Genomic DNA, 15,565 nt, shown 5'->3' on the forward strand with positions numbered 1-15,565 from the left:
TCCGTGAGCATCCCTGCAGCAGCGGGGCTACGAAACCCATCCGGCTTTCCTAACCTCATCTGCTCACACCAGCCCAGGAGACCCAGCTCTCACCCTGCCGTCATCATGTCGAAGGCCCTTTGCTCTTCCGCTGGAGCAGGGATTGTTCTCCTGGACAATGGGAGAGCCGTGAGGAAGCACAGGATCCGGCCCGCATCCGGTGCTCGCATTGTTCCCACCCTTGTTTGCAAACGACCAGCACCTGGCAAACCCAGTGACTCAGCCTGGGGATTTTTAAAGCCTTTTCCTTTTTTTTTTTTTTTCTCTCCTTTTTTTTTTCTTTTTTAAATCATGAGAGACCTCTTTTGGGAACAGCTTTGGCCGGTGCCGTGTTGCTGCTGCTTGCTTGCAAGGGATGGGGATCTTGCCCATGTTCAGGGCTGCACCACACCGCATAGCCCATGGCAAGCTCTTCGGGAGCCAGCATCTCTCCCAGCTAGCTAGTAAGAATAAGAAAATGGACTTTTTTTCCCCCCCAAGCCATGAGATAATTCATCGGCACTCCCCTGTGCAAGGCATCGCTTGGGAGCCATGCCCTGGGGTTGCAGTCAGGCTTTGCAAGTCTCCTGCAACCTCTGCTCTGGGAAACAGGCCTTCACCAATGATGTTTTAATAAGTGAAAGACTCATCGTGTAAATGCAAGCTGTGAATAAGCCATGGGCTAGGTGGAGCGAGTCACACTGCTGCACCTCGCCTTGCTTTCCCGTGGCCACCAGAGGAGTTTTGCATGGGTTGGACCTGCCAGCTGGGACCTGAGGCACTGCGGGTCCATGCAGAAGAAGGCTGGAGCCCACCAGGGTGAGAGAAAAAGAAAACTAATCGGCACAGATTACTGAGGTTTTAATTTTCCACCCTCTCCAAATCCCTGCATCTGCTACCCATGATGTTCTGCACCCAGACAGTGACAAACGGAGCAGTGCCATGGGTGTTAACTCCGAGTGTTTTAAAAGTGGTCATTTGTCACGCCCGGTGTCTTGTATCTCAGAGGATGCGTCGAGAGCAGGAGTGCGGTGATTAAATCAAAGCATCACTTGTGCACTTAAGCAGGGCTTCGAAGGAGGCCTAAGGAGCCATGGGAAAATCCATCCGTCTTCAGCCGGTACAGCAGACTCGTGGCCAAGAAATGATCCACGCCTTGTCTATCGGAGCATCAAACCAGACTAAATATTCAGTTGTGGGTGCCTCAAATTAAGATGTGCAAACCCACATGAGGAGGGAATTGATGTTTCCCCACCTGGGACTCCCAGGGGAGCCTCACCCAGTGAGCAGCAACTGAGAAAATGTAATTAATGGCATGAGGTGGAACTGCATCACTTAGTTTTCATGCTAAGCTCAAGACTCACCTGCTTGTACGATATTTATTGTATGAAAATGGTTTCTAGGAAGGAGAGAGCTGTGGGTAGAAGCTGGTCACCTCAATGTTCTCGGCATGGCCACATCCTGCATGGTCATCGCTGACCTCCTGGCAGCAGCATCTCCGTGAGCAGGGAGCAATGCCTGGGCTAACACTGCCTTCATCTCATTGCTTCCTGGGGCCTCTCTGGGACAATGCTCTGGTCGGTGCGGGCAAAGCTTCCCCCTCTCCTTGCTTTTTTTGGGCAAGAGTTGCAAAGCTGGGGGTACAGGGCTGTGTGCCATACCAGAGGTGGAGGGCTCCAACTTCAGGTCTGGTTTCTGGGCTTTGCTGTCTAAAACTCGTCCGTAAAAGCAGAGGCGTCCTGGGAACTGATATACAAGGGGAATTAGGAATAGAATTTCTGCCCTAGCTTGACCGGCTTTTCTCTGCTGGGTCTGCAGCCTGGAGGGTAGATTGCCTGTGAGGTGAGACTTGATATCGACTTGATATTTTGATCTGATTTTTTTATTTTTTACTATATTATAGTACCTATCTGCATCCAGGCGTGATGTCACCAAGGTGCTTAAAACCAATCACTTGATAAACCTGCCCTGGATGTAGCTTTGGGATGCGTTGATACACGCTGGCATGTGTGACCCCTCCATGGTGCAGAGGGAGCCAGTTGCCCTCCTTGGGAGCAGGGATTACTTTGATGCTTGTGGGTTTTGCCTTGTTGCAAAATGGGGAACCTGTCTGAAAGGTTGAAATGGTTCTGGGCATGGCAAAAAGGTTCTCTGCCTGTCTGGGTGCGGCCGGGGACTGTCGTCATCTGGCTAAACCCAAATCTCCCAGTTCTGCCATGGGCATCTGTTTCAGCATGCTGGGCGAACGGGGCTGGCGCTCACAGCAGGACGGCAGTGCTGGGACGAGGCTGACAGGGTGAGACCTGGAGCTATCACAGACCTCCTGCCTCCACATCCAATCTGCTTATGAGCTCTTAATCACATATTGTTATTTAAGACAACTTATTCTTAGAAAGCCCAAGGTGCAAATTATGTTTCACAGCTAGGAAAAGCTTCCAGAGCTGCCTACGTACAGTAAATCCCTGCAATCTCAGGTGGCTTTGACTTATGTGTAACAGATGTTGAGGATGGAGGAGGCTACTTTTTTTTGCCCACTTGTTGCTACCACCGATGTGGGACGTGGGTGGGGATTTCAGCAGGGAGAAGCTGGATGTGCTTAGACGTGAGATTAGTGGGTGCTGTCCCACCCTACAGCCTTGGGCACCTCTCCTGTACCCGGTAGTGCCACCAACACAGATAGTGCCAGTGTGTTCATGCTGTCTGTAGAAGGTCCTTTCCCTGGCTGGGAGCTTTTGAGCAGGTTGCCTTACTCCCTGCCGTGGCACGGGGATGAGCCAGTGCAGGAATCAAAATCATGGAATGGTTTGGATTGGAAGGGACCTTCAAAGATCATCCTGTCCAACCCCCCTGCTGTGGGCAGGGACATCTTTCACTAGGTCAGGTTGCTCAAAGCCTGGAACAACTTGACCTTGAGCACTTCCAATGATGGGCCATCCACAGCTTCTCTGGGCAACCTGTTCCAGTGTCTCACCACCCTCATCATAAAAATGTTCATCCTTATGTCCAACTTAAACCTACCCTCTTTCAGCTTAAAACCATTTCCCTTGTCCTGTCACTACAGGCCTTGGTAAAAAGTCTCTCTCTGTCTTTCTTACAAGCCCCTTTATATACTGAAAGGCCACAGTAAGGTCTCCCTGGAGCCTTCTCTTCTCCAGGCTGAATAACCCGAACTCTCTCAGTCTTTCTCCATACCACAGGTGTTCCGTGACCTCTGATCATTTTTGTGGCCCTCCTCTGGACCCGCTCCAACAGGTCCATGTCTTTCCTGTGCTGACGGCTCCAGAGCTGGACACAGGACTCCAGGTGGGGTCTCACCAGAACAGAGTACTGGGGAAGAATCCCCTCTGTTGACCTGCTGGCCATGCTTCTTGTGATGCAGCCCAGGATACGCTTGGCTTTCTGGGCTGCAAGCACACATTGCTGGCTCATGTCCAGTTTGTTACCCACCAGTCCACCAAGTCCTTCTCCACAGGGCTGCTCTCAATCCATCCATCCCTCAGTCTGTACTGATACTGGAGATTGCCCTGACCCAGGTGCAGGATCTGGCACTTGGCTGTGTTGAACTACATGAGGTTCACGTGGGCCCATTCCTCAAGCCTGTCAAGGTCCCTCTGGATGGCATCCCTTCCCTCTAGTGAATCAACTGCTCCACTCAGCTTGGTGTCGTCTGCAAACTTGCTGACAGTGCACTCAATCCCACCAACAATATCGTTGATGAAGATATTAAATAGTACTGGTCCCAGTATGGACCCTTGAGGGACACCATTCACTACTGGTTTCTGCTTAGACATTGAGTTGTTGGAATGCTGCCTGCTCCAGCTCTATCTTGCTTCTCAGCAAGCTGTGTAGCATGACCTACCATAGCTTTCCACCCTCGTGTTTCAGCCTGGAAACTGCTTCAAGCTGCTCCTCGCTTTGTCCAGCAACACTTGCAACCAACAATGACCTGATGGTAATTACATAGACAACGCATTGCATTGAATTACCGTAACCTGTTGTCTGCTTTGAACTCTCCTTTGAACTTGAAGGCTGGGGTCTCAGTTGGTTTGTGCTGCTCAAGCCCTGGTGGCTGCTGAGGTGGGTCTGGTGCCTGGGGTCTCCAAAACACCAGCATGTCCACTGTGGGATGAACGTCTTCTCCACCTCCTCCCTTTGCTCTTGATCCACAAGCTGGGCTCTGTCCTTGGGGCCGAGTGTCTTTTGCAAGCCAGCCTCATGCAGGGAGGAGAGAGTGGAAATTTGGCCCTGGCTGAATTTTCCATTGGTGGGTGCAGGAGAACCTCAAAGGGTGAAGGACACGGAAGGAGATCCAACTATTCAGTCTTCTTCATGGTCTCCTCTCCTCTGCCTCTGGCACTGCAGCAATGCACTGCCTGAGGAGCCTGTCTGTTATTTTCACTTTTTCATCTTTCCTTGCCTCCTATTTCTATCTGGTAGTACAGCCCAAGTGCCATGAGAAAGCATTTTTTTCCAAGATATTTCTTTTGTGGCGAATGCTGTTGGCCGTTATGGTGCCCAGTGGCAGCTGGGCTTGGCTGCCGGGGGGTTGGGATGCTCCCAGGACCAGCTCTCCTGCCAGATGGAACAGGGTTGGGAAGAGTTTTTAAGCTCAGCCATATGCAGAGGGAGGAAAATTGGGAAGGAAAGTCAAAACTTCCATGATCCCCTGTGCTTTCTCATGCTGTTATACTGGAGGTGTTGGAAAGTTGGGCAGCACTGGGATGAAGGTAGTGAGGTGGGGGCTCAGCCAGCAGCTTACTGGGAAAAGGTACTTGGAAGTAAGTGGTTTGGGCAGGGAAAATTTTAAGAATAGAGCGGAGAGGGAGAGCATGGATGGGGAAAAATAAATAAGTGGAAGGGAGACGGGTAAAACTTTAAGAAATTGCTTTTAAGACATTTTCTGGCTCCAGGAGATTAGGGCTGATAAGAGCTGTTTGGCAGGAGCAGGGCAAGTCAATGGCAGCGGCCACCATTTAACTGCTTACGGTGGGAAGCGAGGTGTTATTAAGAGAGAGAAATTGTACAAAATATATAGAAGTGATGCTCGTATACAGGAATAATAGTAAATTGCACCCAGCTGTGGGAAATATGGCTTGCTGCTCAAAATGCCACCCCAGGGGTGGAAAGGGAGTGCTTTGCTCATGCCTGTGTGGGATGCTGGAGGCCGTTTCCCAGGGGCTGGGGCCATGTGCGGGCAAGTACCTGTGAAGGCAGGAGCAGCTGGCGCCTCTGGTCCCCTGGTTGGTGCCGCATTTGCCCTTTCCTCTCTGTGGCTGGGTAGGAAGGCGGCTTTCCTCCAAGGAATAGTAATTATGGCTCGTTCCATTATAAATATTTATGGAGGAGTTCTCTTAATTACTGTTCTAATTAATTCCATGCATGGGGCTCTTGGGGTAGATGGGGGATGTGGGTGGGAGAGCAGTTGCGCGTTGGTCAGGACATCCTCCCCTTGCTGAATCCATCCTCCCATGCTGAATCCGTCCCTGGGCATGGACCACAAGCAGTCAATGAAACTGCAGCCGCCGAGGCTCATCTCTGCCAGGATGGGGGGTCCTGCTCCATGGTGGGGCATCCCACCACCTCAGTGCAACCCAAGGCACAATGTCCTCCAGTGCCATGGCACGGACACAAGGAAGCTGTGTGTCTGTGTGTTCCTGCCCTTCCCGCGCTGGCAGCACGAGCCTGGCCCTGCGGCTGAAGCTCTCCCCCAGCCCCATCCCAGAGTGACTCATCCTTCACGGTGTCAGCAGTAACGAGGAACCACTTCAGACGCAATTAATAAGCACTTGATGTTCTCTAGATTGAGGGGATACTGCGTGGCGTGAGCTGGCAAAGGAGGAAAAGGTGCTTAATTAGTTCCTATTAGGAACAGGAGATGTTTGCTTCCCAGCCAGAAGGGGTTTGTGCTTTGGGGAACCCAGGGACGATGCCACCCCGATTTCCCAGTCAGAAGAGGGGCTGGAGTTATGGAGTGACATTGGTGGTTCCTGAAATCCCTGGGAGGGCTCTGCATCATTTTCAGGGGGTTTCTAACTACAGCCCTTGCCAGCACCTCTGTACCTGGGGGAAGAGCTACTCTCTGAGATCCACCATGAGTTTTTGTGGCAGCTCGCTTTCCTGCTCATTAGGTGGGTTGATAGCTCACGTAGGCGTTGAGGGGTGAATGCGATGTGCTGGGTTAAGTGGTACATGAAAGTATCGGCTCTTCTGTACAGCTTCCAGTCCGTGTCCATTGACTCCTGGAGTCCCACGTTGCTGTAGTTCATGGGGAAAATAATCTCGCTCCATGAGTCCTCTATCGAGCCCGATGCCTGGGGTGGGAGTAGAGCATCTTCTGGGGCTTGTGTTTCTGGGACATGAGTCCTGGCCTGAATCTTGATCCCCCCAGTTTGCTCCAAACTCATCAGGAGGTTTGTTGCAGGTGACGTTGCAGTGCATTGCCAGCACTGCATCTGATCACTGGCACTGGTCTTGGTGGTCCCCTCTCCGGTTTGTGCTTGGCCCAATCGACCAGAACTGGTGTAATCTGATGCACGTCAGCATTGCCAAGGTGGCACATGAGCATCACTTGCCTTAGCAGCACCAGCCACCCTAAGCTCAGCCTTAGTTATATCGCCCTCATTAAAACCAAATGTGCCCCAGGTTGCAAGGGTTGCCTGAAATCCAGGTTACAGTTGTGCCTGTAGTTAAGACAGGGTACCCAGCTGTGATAAACCACCCTGTTTATTAAAAATGGGTGAAGCGATGGGGCTGGGGGTGCCGGAGGTCGGGTGGGAGCAGCCTCTGAAACTCCTGGGCAGACCTCGGCTTTCCTGCCCTGCCACTGGAGCCACAGGGCTTCCCCGGCCACTCTGCTGCTGGTGCTGTCCGGCTCCCTGGCAGCATGCCTGTCCCACTCACCCTTTCTCTCCTTAAATCGTTTTTCATCGCCGGCACAGGATGCGTTTCTTGGCTTGTTCCCCACCCCTTAGCTCTGGTTTTAACGTACAGCAGAGATGTAAATGTTCATATAGTGCTGCTCGGGGTGGGGAAGACCAGGAGTAAGGGGTTGGACATCGCTGTCTATTTACTGGCAAATCAATCTCCCCTTTCCTTATATCACATCCCCAGGGAGAGCCGTCTTGTGGCATTTAATTTGTGGCTACTATTCAGATAGCTCCCAACCGCCCCGGCCCTGCTGCCTGCGAGGGTTTGGGGCAGCAACGACAAGCCTAGCCCTGTCCTGCTTGCAGGGCTGACAGCCTTGGCAGAGGGAAGACCCTGCGGCAGGCTGCAGGTGCTGAATATGTTTTTAAAGAAGAGTGTAAGAGGATTAAATAGCCTCAAATCATTGCTGAGAACTTCATCCTACTTCATTTGTTGACTCAAAATAATAAACTTGAGCAGCATTAGGATGGTGAGGAGCATGCAGTGCCAGTCGCCACTGTGGGCACACGACCACTGGTCCGTAAACCTCCCTGCATATGTGGATGAATTGTCTAGTGTTTGATCAAATTATTTAGTGTTTGGTCACTGAAAGTGGATGCTCGGAGAGGCAGCACTGGCTTCATCCTTCCCTGCAACTCCTCCCTCCTCTTCTCCATAGCAGTGCTTTAATTCCCAAGGGGGAAGAGCTGAAACACCGGGGAGAAATGGAAATGGGCTGGGAGGTCTCCACAAGCTGCGCCACATGCCTGCCAGCTGCATGTCACCCCTGATTTCACGTGCAAAAGTGCTGGAGTAGAAGGTTGGGCATTGTTATTTCAATGGCTGGTTTATGGAAAGGAAGGGAAGCTGCCAGTGGTGGGGGAGCGGCAGTGTGAGACCAGGCAGCCTCGGCCTGGTGCAAACTGGAAACTAAAGCGGAGCAAAACCCGAGTGTGAGAAAAGTGATTTGCAAAAGTGACCTTGAGAAGCACTGTTTTTTTTCCCCCCATTGACTGTTTTGGAGAGCAAAGTGAGTTTCCCTGCTCTGTGGTGAGCTGGCAGCCCCGCGGCACCGTCTGCCCAGGGTGTGTGTGCTCTCCCCTTTCTCATCCAACAAATAGATCTGGGACAGATTTCATCTTTAGACCTTCAAAATCCCCCCAACCATGAAAAACAGAGAAAGTCAAGCCCAGAGTAGTGATTAAATGGACAAGTGTGGACCTGTTGGGAAGACAGGTGCTCCAGGCAGTGAGCAGCAGGGCACATGGGAACCAAAACTGGCTGCTTCCATGCCCTGCTCTAGGCTTAAACTTGTTGTTTAGGGTCATGATACCAGCTAAACGGTGTCAAAGCTCTGCTGCATCCAGAGACCCTTAATTTTCCCAAGCCCGCCTTCCTGGAGGAGAAATGCTTCTGGGTGAGCATCAGCTGCATTTTGCTTGCAGCCAAGGGCACGGGGCTCAGTCTGCGAGCACCTTGGTCCACCCCAGGGGAGCAAATCCTTGGTTGATGAGGGATGGGTTTTTCGGGAGAGACGAACGCTGATGCACCCACAGCCTCTTGCCTCTAATTGGCCTCGCGCAGCTCCCTACCCCACAGGCACCTTTGAAATCCTGCCCTGTGCCTTCCTTCTTCGATTCATTTCCCATCTGTGAGAAGAAGACCCAAAAAAAGAAACCCTGAAAAGGGAAAAAACACACTGAATTTCACTTTTCCTCCATGAATAAACCATGGCGGGCCGGGCTCAGAAGCTGTTGACTTTAATTTACATGTGTCCCAAGGCGGATCTAAACCCATTTCTCCAGAGGTGAAGGGCTGGTTTAATTAACCGGCTGCATTGTGAGAAGCTGGGCCCTCTTTCCTCCACGCGTTGGGGAGAGATGCAGCCCGTCGCCTGCAGGATGTGAACCCAGATGCTGGGAAGCTCATGTTTATCTGATGAGTTTCTGCTTGTACAGAGCTGAAATACGGAAATGCGATGCAACGAGGCAGGCACTGTTTGTAATTAGGTTGGGCGAGGGCTCAGCCCCAAGGCGGGAGTGGCTCCAGGTGATCCGAAATCATGAGAATTTGTGTGTTTGGCTGCAAAAATGGTGAAGTTTGCACCAAAACGAGGTTTTATCCTTTGCTGGGACAAGGCTCTGTCAGGGTGTCCTATGCCCAGGGTGCCAAGGTTTTCTGGCATTGCTCAGGGGCTTGTACTGAGTTCCCTCCCCAGAGGAGCAAGCGTCCGTCTGTCTGAGGATGCTTTGGCGCTGGGGATGCTCGGACTCTGGTGTTTACCCATCTGGGTCATGCTCCTCACCCCAAGGACTGGATGTAGGAAAGGAGATTTGGTGGCTGATGGGGTGTTTCAGGGCTGGGTCTGATCCCCATCTCCCTTCTTGGCATGGTCAGGCAGGCTGGATGCGTGTGATGGGTATCCTCCGATGCCTCCTCGCCGGACCATGGCATTGCTCCAAATACAGAAATCTCTCTGGATTAATATGTGGATGCCTCATGGAGGGTGGCGCAGCAGGACACCCGCCGGCACTGCTGGCTGCCTGCCGAGCTCGCTGCCACTGTGCCAGGGCTGAGGCGCTCAGAAGTGCTTGGCTTGATATAAAAGGGAATTGGATCATTAAAAAGTAGAAATGAGTGAAAAAAACCACAAAACAACCCCCCAACCCCCTCCCCAACAGAGATGCAGGAGGCAAGGGATGACAGAGGAGCATCAAGTCAGAGATGCAATTAAACCTCCGGCAACGGGCGCCTGCTCCCTGCTTGGATGTTTGCAGGGAGGATAACGAGGGAGATGAAAGCGGGGTGGGAAGGCAGCACCCTTGTAGCCCTTTGAAGCTGGGAAGGTGGCAGCCCCTGCCGGGGAGCAGTGGCATGTGGGTGACAGCTTGCCTGATTCTGCTGTTTTTTCCCCCAGACTGCAGCCCGCAGCCCGCATCCCTGGCGTCATCATCACATCAAAGGGATCGAAACCCAAAACCACTGATTGTGTTACAGCCCGTGGTGGCGTTACAGCTCTGCACCCTGGTGTGTGTCCCTCCGGGGCACGTGGTGCCAGTGGTACCCCTGGTGCTGCCTGCCCGGGAGGGTGAGCGGGAGCCAAGCCGGCAGCCGCCCTGGAAGGCTGTGCCGGTTGCTGGAGTGCCTGCCCCTGTAATTACAGCATCCTCTAAATGTTGTTTTTCTGTAGCACGCAATTTCATGTGGGTGTTTATTTGCTTGGATGGTGTCTTTCAGCTGAAAGCATCTAGGAGGGCTTCCTAGCCTGCATGCAGGCTGCACGTGGAGGCGGCCGGACGGGGAGGAGAGCTGCCTTGCCACTAAAATACCTGTAATTGGGGCTAATCAGAAAATCTCCATTGGAAGGCTGAAAAATTGATGGGCTTTTTTTTTTTTCTTTTTTTGATGCACTTAAATACATTTTGCGTCAAAGGTGTCTGCAAAATGTACAAGGGATTTCTAGCAAGTGTCTCCTCTCTTTTTTAGGTTTCATCCAAAATTGTGAGCCTCATGCAGAAAGCGTTGGTTTTAGGAGTCAGGGTTTTTTCTCAATGAAAAATTGTCGTTTGCAGAAAGGGGGGAAATGGCCTTGAATCCTTTTCCAGTGGGCTGTAAGTGCAATGAGCTGCAGTTCCTCCTTTGTTCATGGCCCATGGTGTCCTCAAACCCAAGAGGGCACCTTCCCCACTGCCCATCTCCTAGGGCTGCTGGTCGGTGCCAGCCACACATCTTTTTTGGAGCAGGCTCGATCATCCAGGCTTTTCCAGTGCCTTTGCATATGGCAGTCCTCTCCACACCTTCAGCTTGCTTGAAGGCATCGCCTTGTGCAGCACCATTACTTCTAACCCATCTTTTCCTCACCTGCTGGGCTGGTGTGACCATGGGCATGCTTAAAGGCACTGTATTTGCCCTGCAAAGGTGTTGGACCCAAAAAGGAACCGAAGACAAGCATGAATTTGGGAAAACCTGGCAAATGTAGTTAGTTCTGCCCCAGCGGGGACATCAGGGGCATGGGAACAACGAGACAGCGTAGCGTCAGTTTGCTGCGAGCGAAGGGAGCTGCACAGGGTGCCAGTGAGAGCCAGGGGGAGGAGGTGGGGAATCAGGAGCTGAAGTCTGTAATTCTTTGCAGAAGCTCCTATTTTAAAACCTGATAAGGAAAAATGCCACTCTGCATCCCCAGGGAGCTTTAGAGCAAGTTAATATAGAGGAGATGTCTCCTTCCTTTCTTTCTTTTCTCTTTTCTTTTCTTTTCTTTTCTTTTCTTTTCTTTTCTTTTCTTTTCTTTTCTTTTCTTTTCTTTTCTTTTCTTTTCTTTTCTTTTCTTTTCTTTTCTTTTCTTTTCTTTTCTTTTCTTTTCTTTTCTTTTCTTTTCTTTTCTTTTCTTTTCTTTTCTTTTCTTTTCTTTTCTTTTCTTTTCTTTTCTTTTCTTTTCTTTTCTTCTTTTTTTTTTTGACTAAAGCTTCCCTGAGAGAGTAATTAAAAAGTGCAAGTTCCAGGTGCTAACCGAGAGGATTTAGTTTGAAGAATGAAATGCTTGGATACCCCCGCGCTTGCACCATTTCTGCAAAGCACCTGGTCTATTGACGGTGGCTTGCCTTGGGCAGGAGCAGGGTGGATGAGCAGATTGATCCCGCTTACCTCTGGCTCTTTCTAGGATCCCTGGCACCCAAAATATAAGGGTACAGGATACACACTGTTAAGGCAGGAGAGTTTTCAGCAGCAAAAAGCCTCCCGATGCTGCTGTGTGCTGCTACTCCTTCAATAATTCCTCCTGCCTCATGCAAGCTGCAGAATGAGGAGGGAGACAGCGATGGGGGTGCAGGTCTGTGGTGCCTTCGCTGGGTGTTCTGCCCCGTGTGGGACATGGCCACATCCCCACCCCAAGCCTTTGGGTGGGTAAGAGGGGCAGCTCTGGCCAGGAGTCCCCCAGTTGCATCCAGCTCTGTGGGGCACTGAAAATCAGCTGCCACCCCTACCATCGCCCCTCGGGCATGAAAGTGACTTGCATTTATTTTCTTTTTTTCCCCCAAACCTCCAGCGATGACATCTCGCTGCAAGGAGCCTGGGTTTAAGCAGCCCCCCAGTGATGCTCTCTCCCACCCCCAAATGCCTGTGTCAGCCCTGCGGAAGGGATCCTGCTGGCAAACCCCTGGCCCTCGGTGCCCGGGATGCGCAACATCCCCGGTGTGCAGGCAGGATGACAGATCCACAGGCAGCTTTGGGTTATGGAGGAGGGTTTAAGTGCTGAGCAGGCAGCCTCGGTGAGTGCTGAGGCCGCTGAGCGGCACGGCCGAGTTTCGTGCCTCATCATTTACAAACACACCCCTAGTGCTTAAATGCAAGGAAATGGATAGTTAAGCACATCATTAATCTTATCCAGCCCACGTAATCAACAATCAATTAATTATTCTCTGGGCTGAAGAGATGCAGATTGCACCGCAGCCTGGGCACGGGCAGAAGGAGCCTGTTTTTGCAGGGAAAGCTGAGGCAGAGCCTTGTCCCGCACTTGTCTGAGGCGCTATTGCGGAGCCAGACCTTGCCAGCTCTGGGAAACTTTCTTGCAGCAGCCCTTAAATCAAGGCAAACATTGCGCTTGCTGTTAGTGAGGTGATTTATTGCTCCCTCCTGGGCTCGAGCCCTCTGTCTGAGCCTTACACTTGGACTGCGCGTTGTACCATCTGAAAGATAATGGATCCCACACTGCGTGTGTCTCTAGAAATCCCACTGTGGTATTGCAGGGGCTTGGGGCTTTCGGCTTCATCTTCGGTGTGAGGTTCATGGTTCGGCTCTGTCAGAAAGAGGGGAGACGCGGGCAACAGCGAGAGCGGAGGACTACAGCCCGCAGCAGCTTTGGGAGGAAGGAGAAGGCATCAGCCTCCCCTGAAACTGCGGGAGACTTTAGGCAAGCACAGTGTAATTACAGGAGAGAAAAGCTAATTGGTAATAATAACAATTAAGAGCCACATGCCTGCAGATTACAGGAATTTACAGATAAGCGCAATGATAAAAGAAACCTGAGGACACTGGGTTGCAGAGTGTACTTTACAAAGCATCACTTGGATTAATTGTAATTAAAAATTAACAGACCCCTTCACCTGACTCACCAACGTGCCCCTACTCTTAAAACTGAGGCGTGTTCATAGCGCTGCGACCCTCTCGTCTTCCTCCCTCCCTCTCCTGTCCCTTTCCATTAAAATACAGGCGGTCATTCCCTGGTACCACTGCCCTCTCCTTCCTGCTCCTCCAAAGAGCCCAGCATGTTTCAGGCCTGTTTCTGAACACGTCCTCCAGCTCTAGAGCCCACAAGTCAACCATTGCACATCTCGTGGATGCTAACGCTTGCTGGCGGGAGTGCAATGCCACTGGGACATCGCAGGGAGGTGCTGGTGGGAAGGGAGAGGTGAAAAAGTGGAGATCCACCTTGAAGTCTTGGTGTCCACACGTGGTCGTGTCTCCTGCCTTGTGTGTCTGGTGTAACTCTGTGCTTCCTCATGCTGTCATGGGGCATAGGGCTGTGTGTGTGTGACAGGGAAAGGTCTGCATCCAGCTGCCTTCTGCTCTGACATCCTGAAGTTCCCCCTCAAGCCCTCGTTTGCCCACCCAATGTCTAGCAATGCACAGTGACCCCACATACCTAGCTGCCTATCTGCACGAGGTGGTGGATTATGGCCCTAAGTGCTTCCATAAGAGGCCATACGTGTGGGATGGCTGCAGTAGGATGTGGAGGACTTGGTGGTCCTCCCGTGGTGGGGAGGAGGAAGGGAAGCGTGAGATGGTGGCTGGTCCCTCTGGGATGCCACGTCCCCACTCCGTTGTTAGTGCTGTTGGACAGAGATCGTTCATTGCAGCCAGTTGTATACCTCAGGTAGGGGAAAAAATCCCCTGAATAATAAAATTGTAAAATATTGTTTTGATTTATCCTTTTTTATCATCTTTTAATATCTGGAAAGACTATGAGCAAGAGGCCTTCATGAGTTTTGAATGACAGGTTAAAGGGTTCCAATAAAGATTAGATAGTCCACTATCTCCCAAGGAAATTGCATCAAAGTGGTTACTCCTGCTTGCTCCTATTAATTTCCTCCTCATGGCTGCTAGGAGATGCCTCATATCCTGATGCAGCAGACAGGGGCTAAGAGGCACTTTCCATTATCTCAGTCATCGCCGTGTTTTATGAGACACTTAGGGTCTTTCTCCGCAGAGCCATGCCTTGGAGGTGACAGCATCGTGGGGGCAGAGCCAGGAGCGAAACAGAGGTGGGACCACCCTGTATGTGAGGCCAGGAACAGTCTGCCCCCGGCCGGGTGGTGGACCTGGATGGAAGTCTGGTCCCTCGGGTACATGTGCCAAAATACAGACATTCCCTTCTGCAGCCTTCACTTTCGTAAAGGTCACCTGAGGGTTTTGTTACATGTCAAGGATGGATGAGCATCCATTCATCAGCACCTTAGTTGGTGAGGACCGGTGAGGTGGGGCAGGAACGAGGGACCCCATCTTTGTCACTCCATCTTCACCCTCTGACTGCAGAGCAGTGAGATGGTTGATTAATGAAACCTCGCCCCGTCACTGATTAAAGCCTCGCCATAACTGTAACTGGAGCATCTTCTCATTTATGAATTAGTTGCCATTTCCTGCTTGAATGAGCTTGGAGGCCAAAGGCCAGGAAGGTTATTAGCCCCAGCCCTGGGCTGCAGGGAATTAACGGGATGGCCCTGTAAGATACTATCATAGGCATCACATCAGCTTTTGAATTAAATATTCAAATTTTGCATGGAAAGAGATGTGAGACCTGAGCCATGCTGTTGGGGTGGCTGAAAGGGACGTTTCGGATCAGCAGAAGGGGAACACTGTCCTGCCGCTGTGTGTCCGTGTCCCTATGGGTGCTGCCGGGGAAGGGGGTCCCGCAGCCCCCCACCATCCCCCTGCCAGGGTACGAGCGGTGGGGAGCGAAGCAGCTGCTGCAGACCCCATGCTCTGCTTGGCTAATTACTGTATCATTGCTGTGTGATTTCAGTATTTTCCTGGTGGCTTCAGAAATAATTCATAGCCAGCATGGAAAATTATGGCCATCCTAGCTTCGTAGAAAGGTGCTACCCTGTTTAGCTCTGATAGAGGTGTGAAGCTTTTCTGTGTCTTCTTTCTTTTATTTCTTTCTTTTCTTTTTCTTTCTGCCCCATTTCAAAGACAGGACCTGCTTTTGCCTCCACCCCGGGATGGTTCGGCACCCAACTGCTTTCCTCTCCTTTCTCTTGCAGCCTGCCCAGCGGGGACGTTCAAGGCCAGCCAGGGTGCGGGGGTCTGCGTGCTGTGCCCCTCCAACAGCCGCTCCACCACTGAGGCCTCGCCGGTCTGCATGTGCCGCAATGGCTACTACCGGGCAGATTTCGACCCACCGGCAGCTGCCTGCACCAGTGAGTAACAGATCGGGGTTGACAGGGGGGTTGCAGGGTCTCGCTCCCCTCTGCTGTTGGGGAAGCAGCAGGGATAAAGTCTCAACCCACAGGCTTTTTCATCTTATTTTTTCCCACTGTCCTGCTGTGGAGTGGAGTGAGAGGGCATCTGGGTGGGTGTCTGGCAGCCAGCCGAGGTCAACCCACCACAAAGGTTTAGCTTTGCGGAGGGCTGGAGTACCTGTATTGAA

The 15,565-nt window shown here is 51.7% G+C and overlaps 1 protein-coding gene across 3 annotated transcripts in view; it reads left to right on the forward strand.

Annotated features, from left to right (window-relative positions):
• The window catches only part of EPHB1 (EPH receptor B1), an 87,929-nt gene that overhangs the window by 41,174 nt on the left and 31,190 nt on the right, over positions 1-15,565 (forward strand). For all 3 annotated transcript variants that reach the window (XM_087738916.1, XM_087738915.1, XM_087738917.1), the window contains one exon: positions 15,180-15,335. In XM_087738916.1, the coding sequence (XP_087595042.1) occupies positions 15,180-15,335 (156 nt within the window). The remainder of the gene's footprint in view (positions 1-15,179; positions 15,336-15,565) is intronic.

This window comes from Nipponia nippon, unplaced genomic scaffold, assembly GCF_047370975.1.
Source record: "Nipponia nippon isolate SJK-2023a ecotype South Korea unplaced genomic scaffold, ASM4737097v1 scaffold_7, whole genome shotgun sequence".
Classification (NCBI taxonomy): Eukaryota; Metazoa; Chordata; class Aves; order Pelecaniformes; family Threskiornithidae; genus Nipponia; species Nipponia nippon.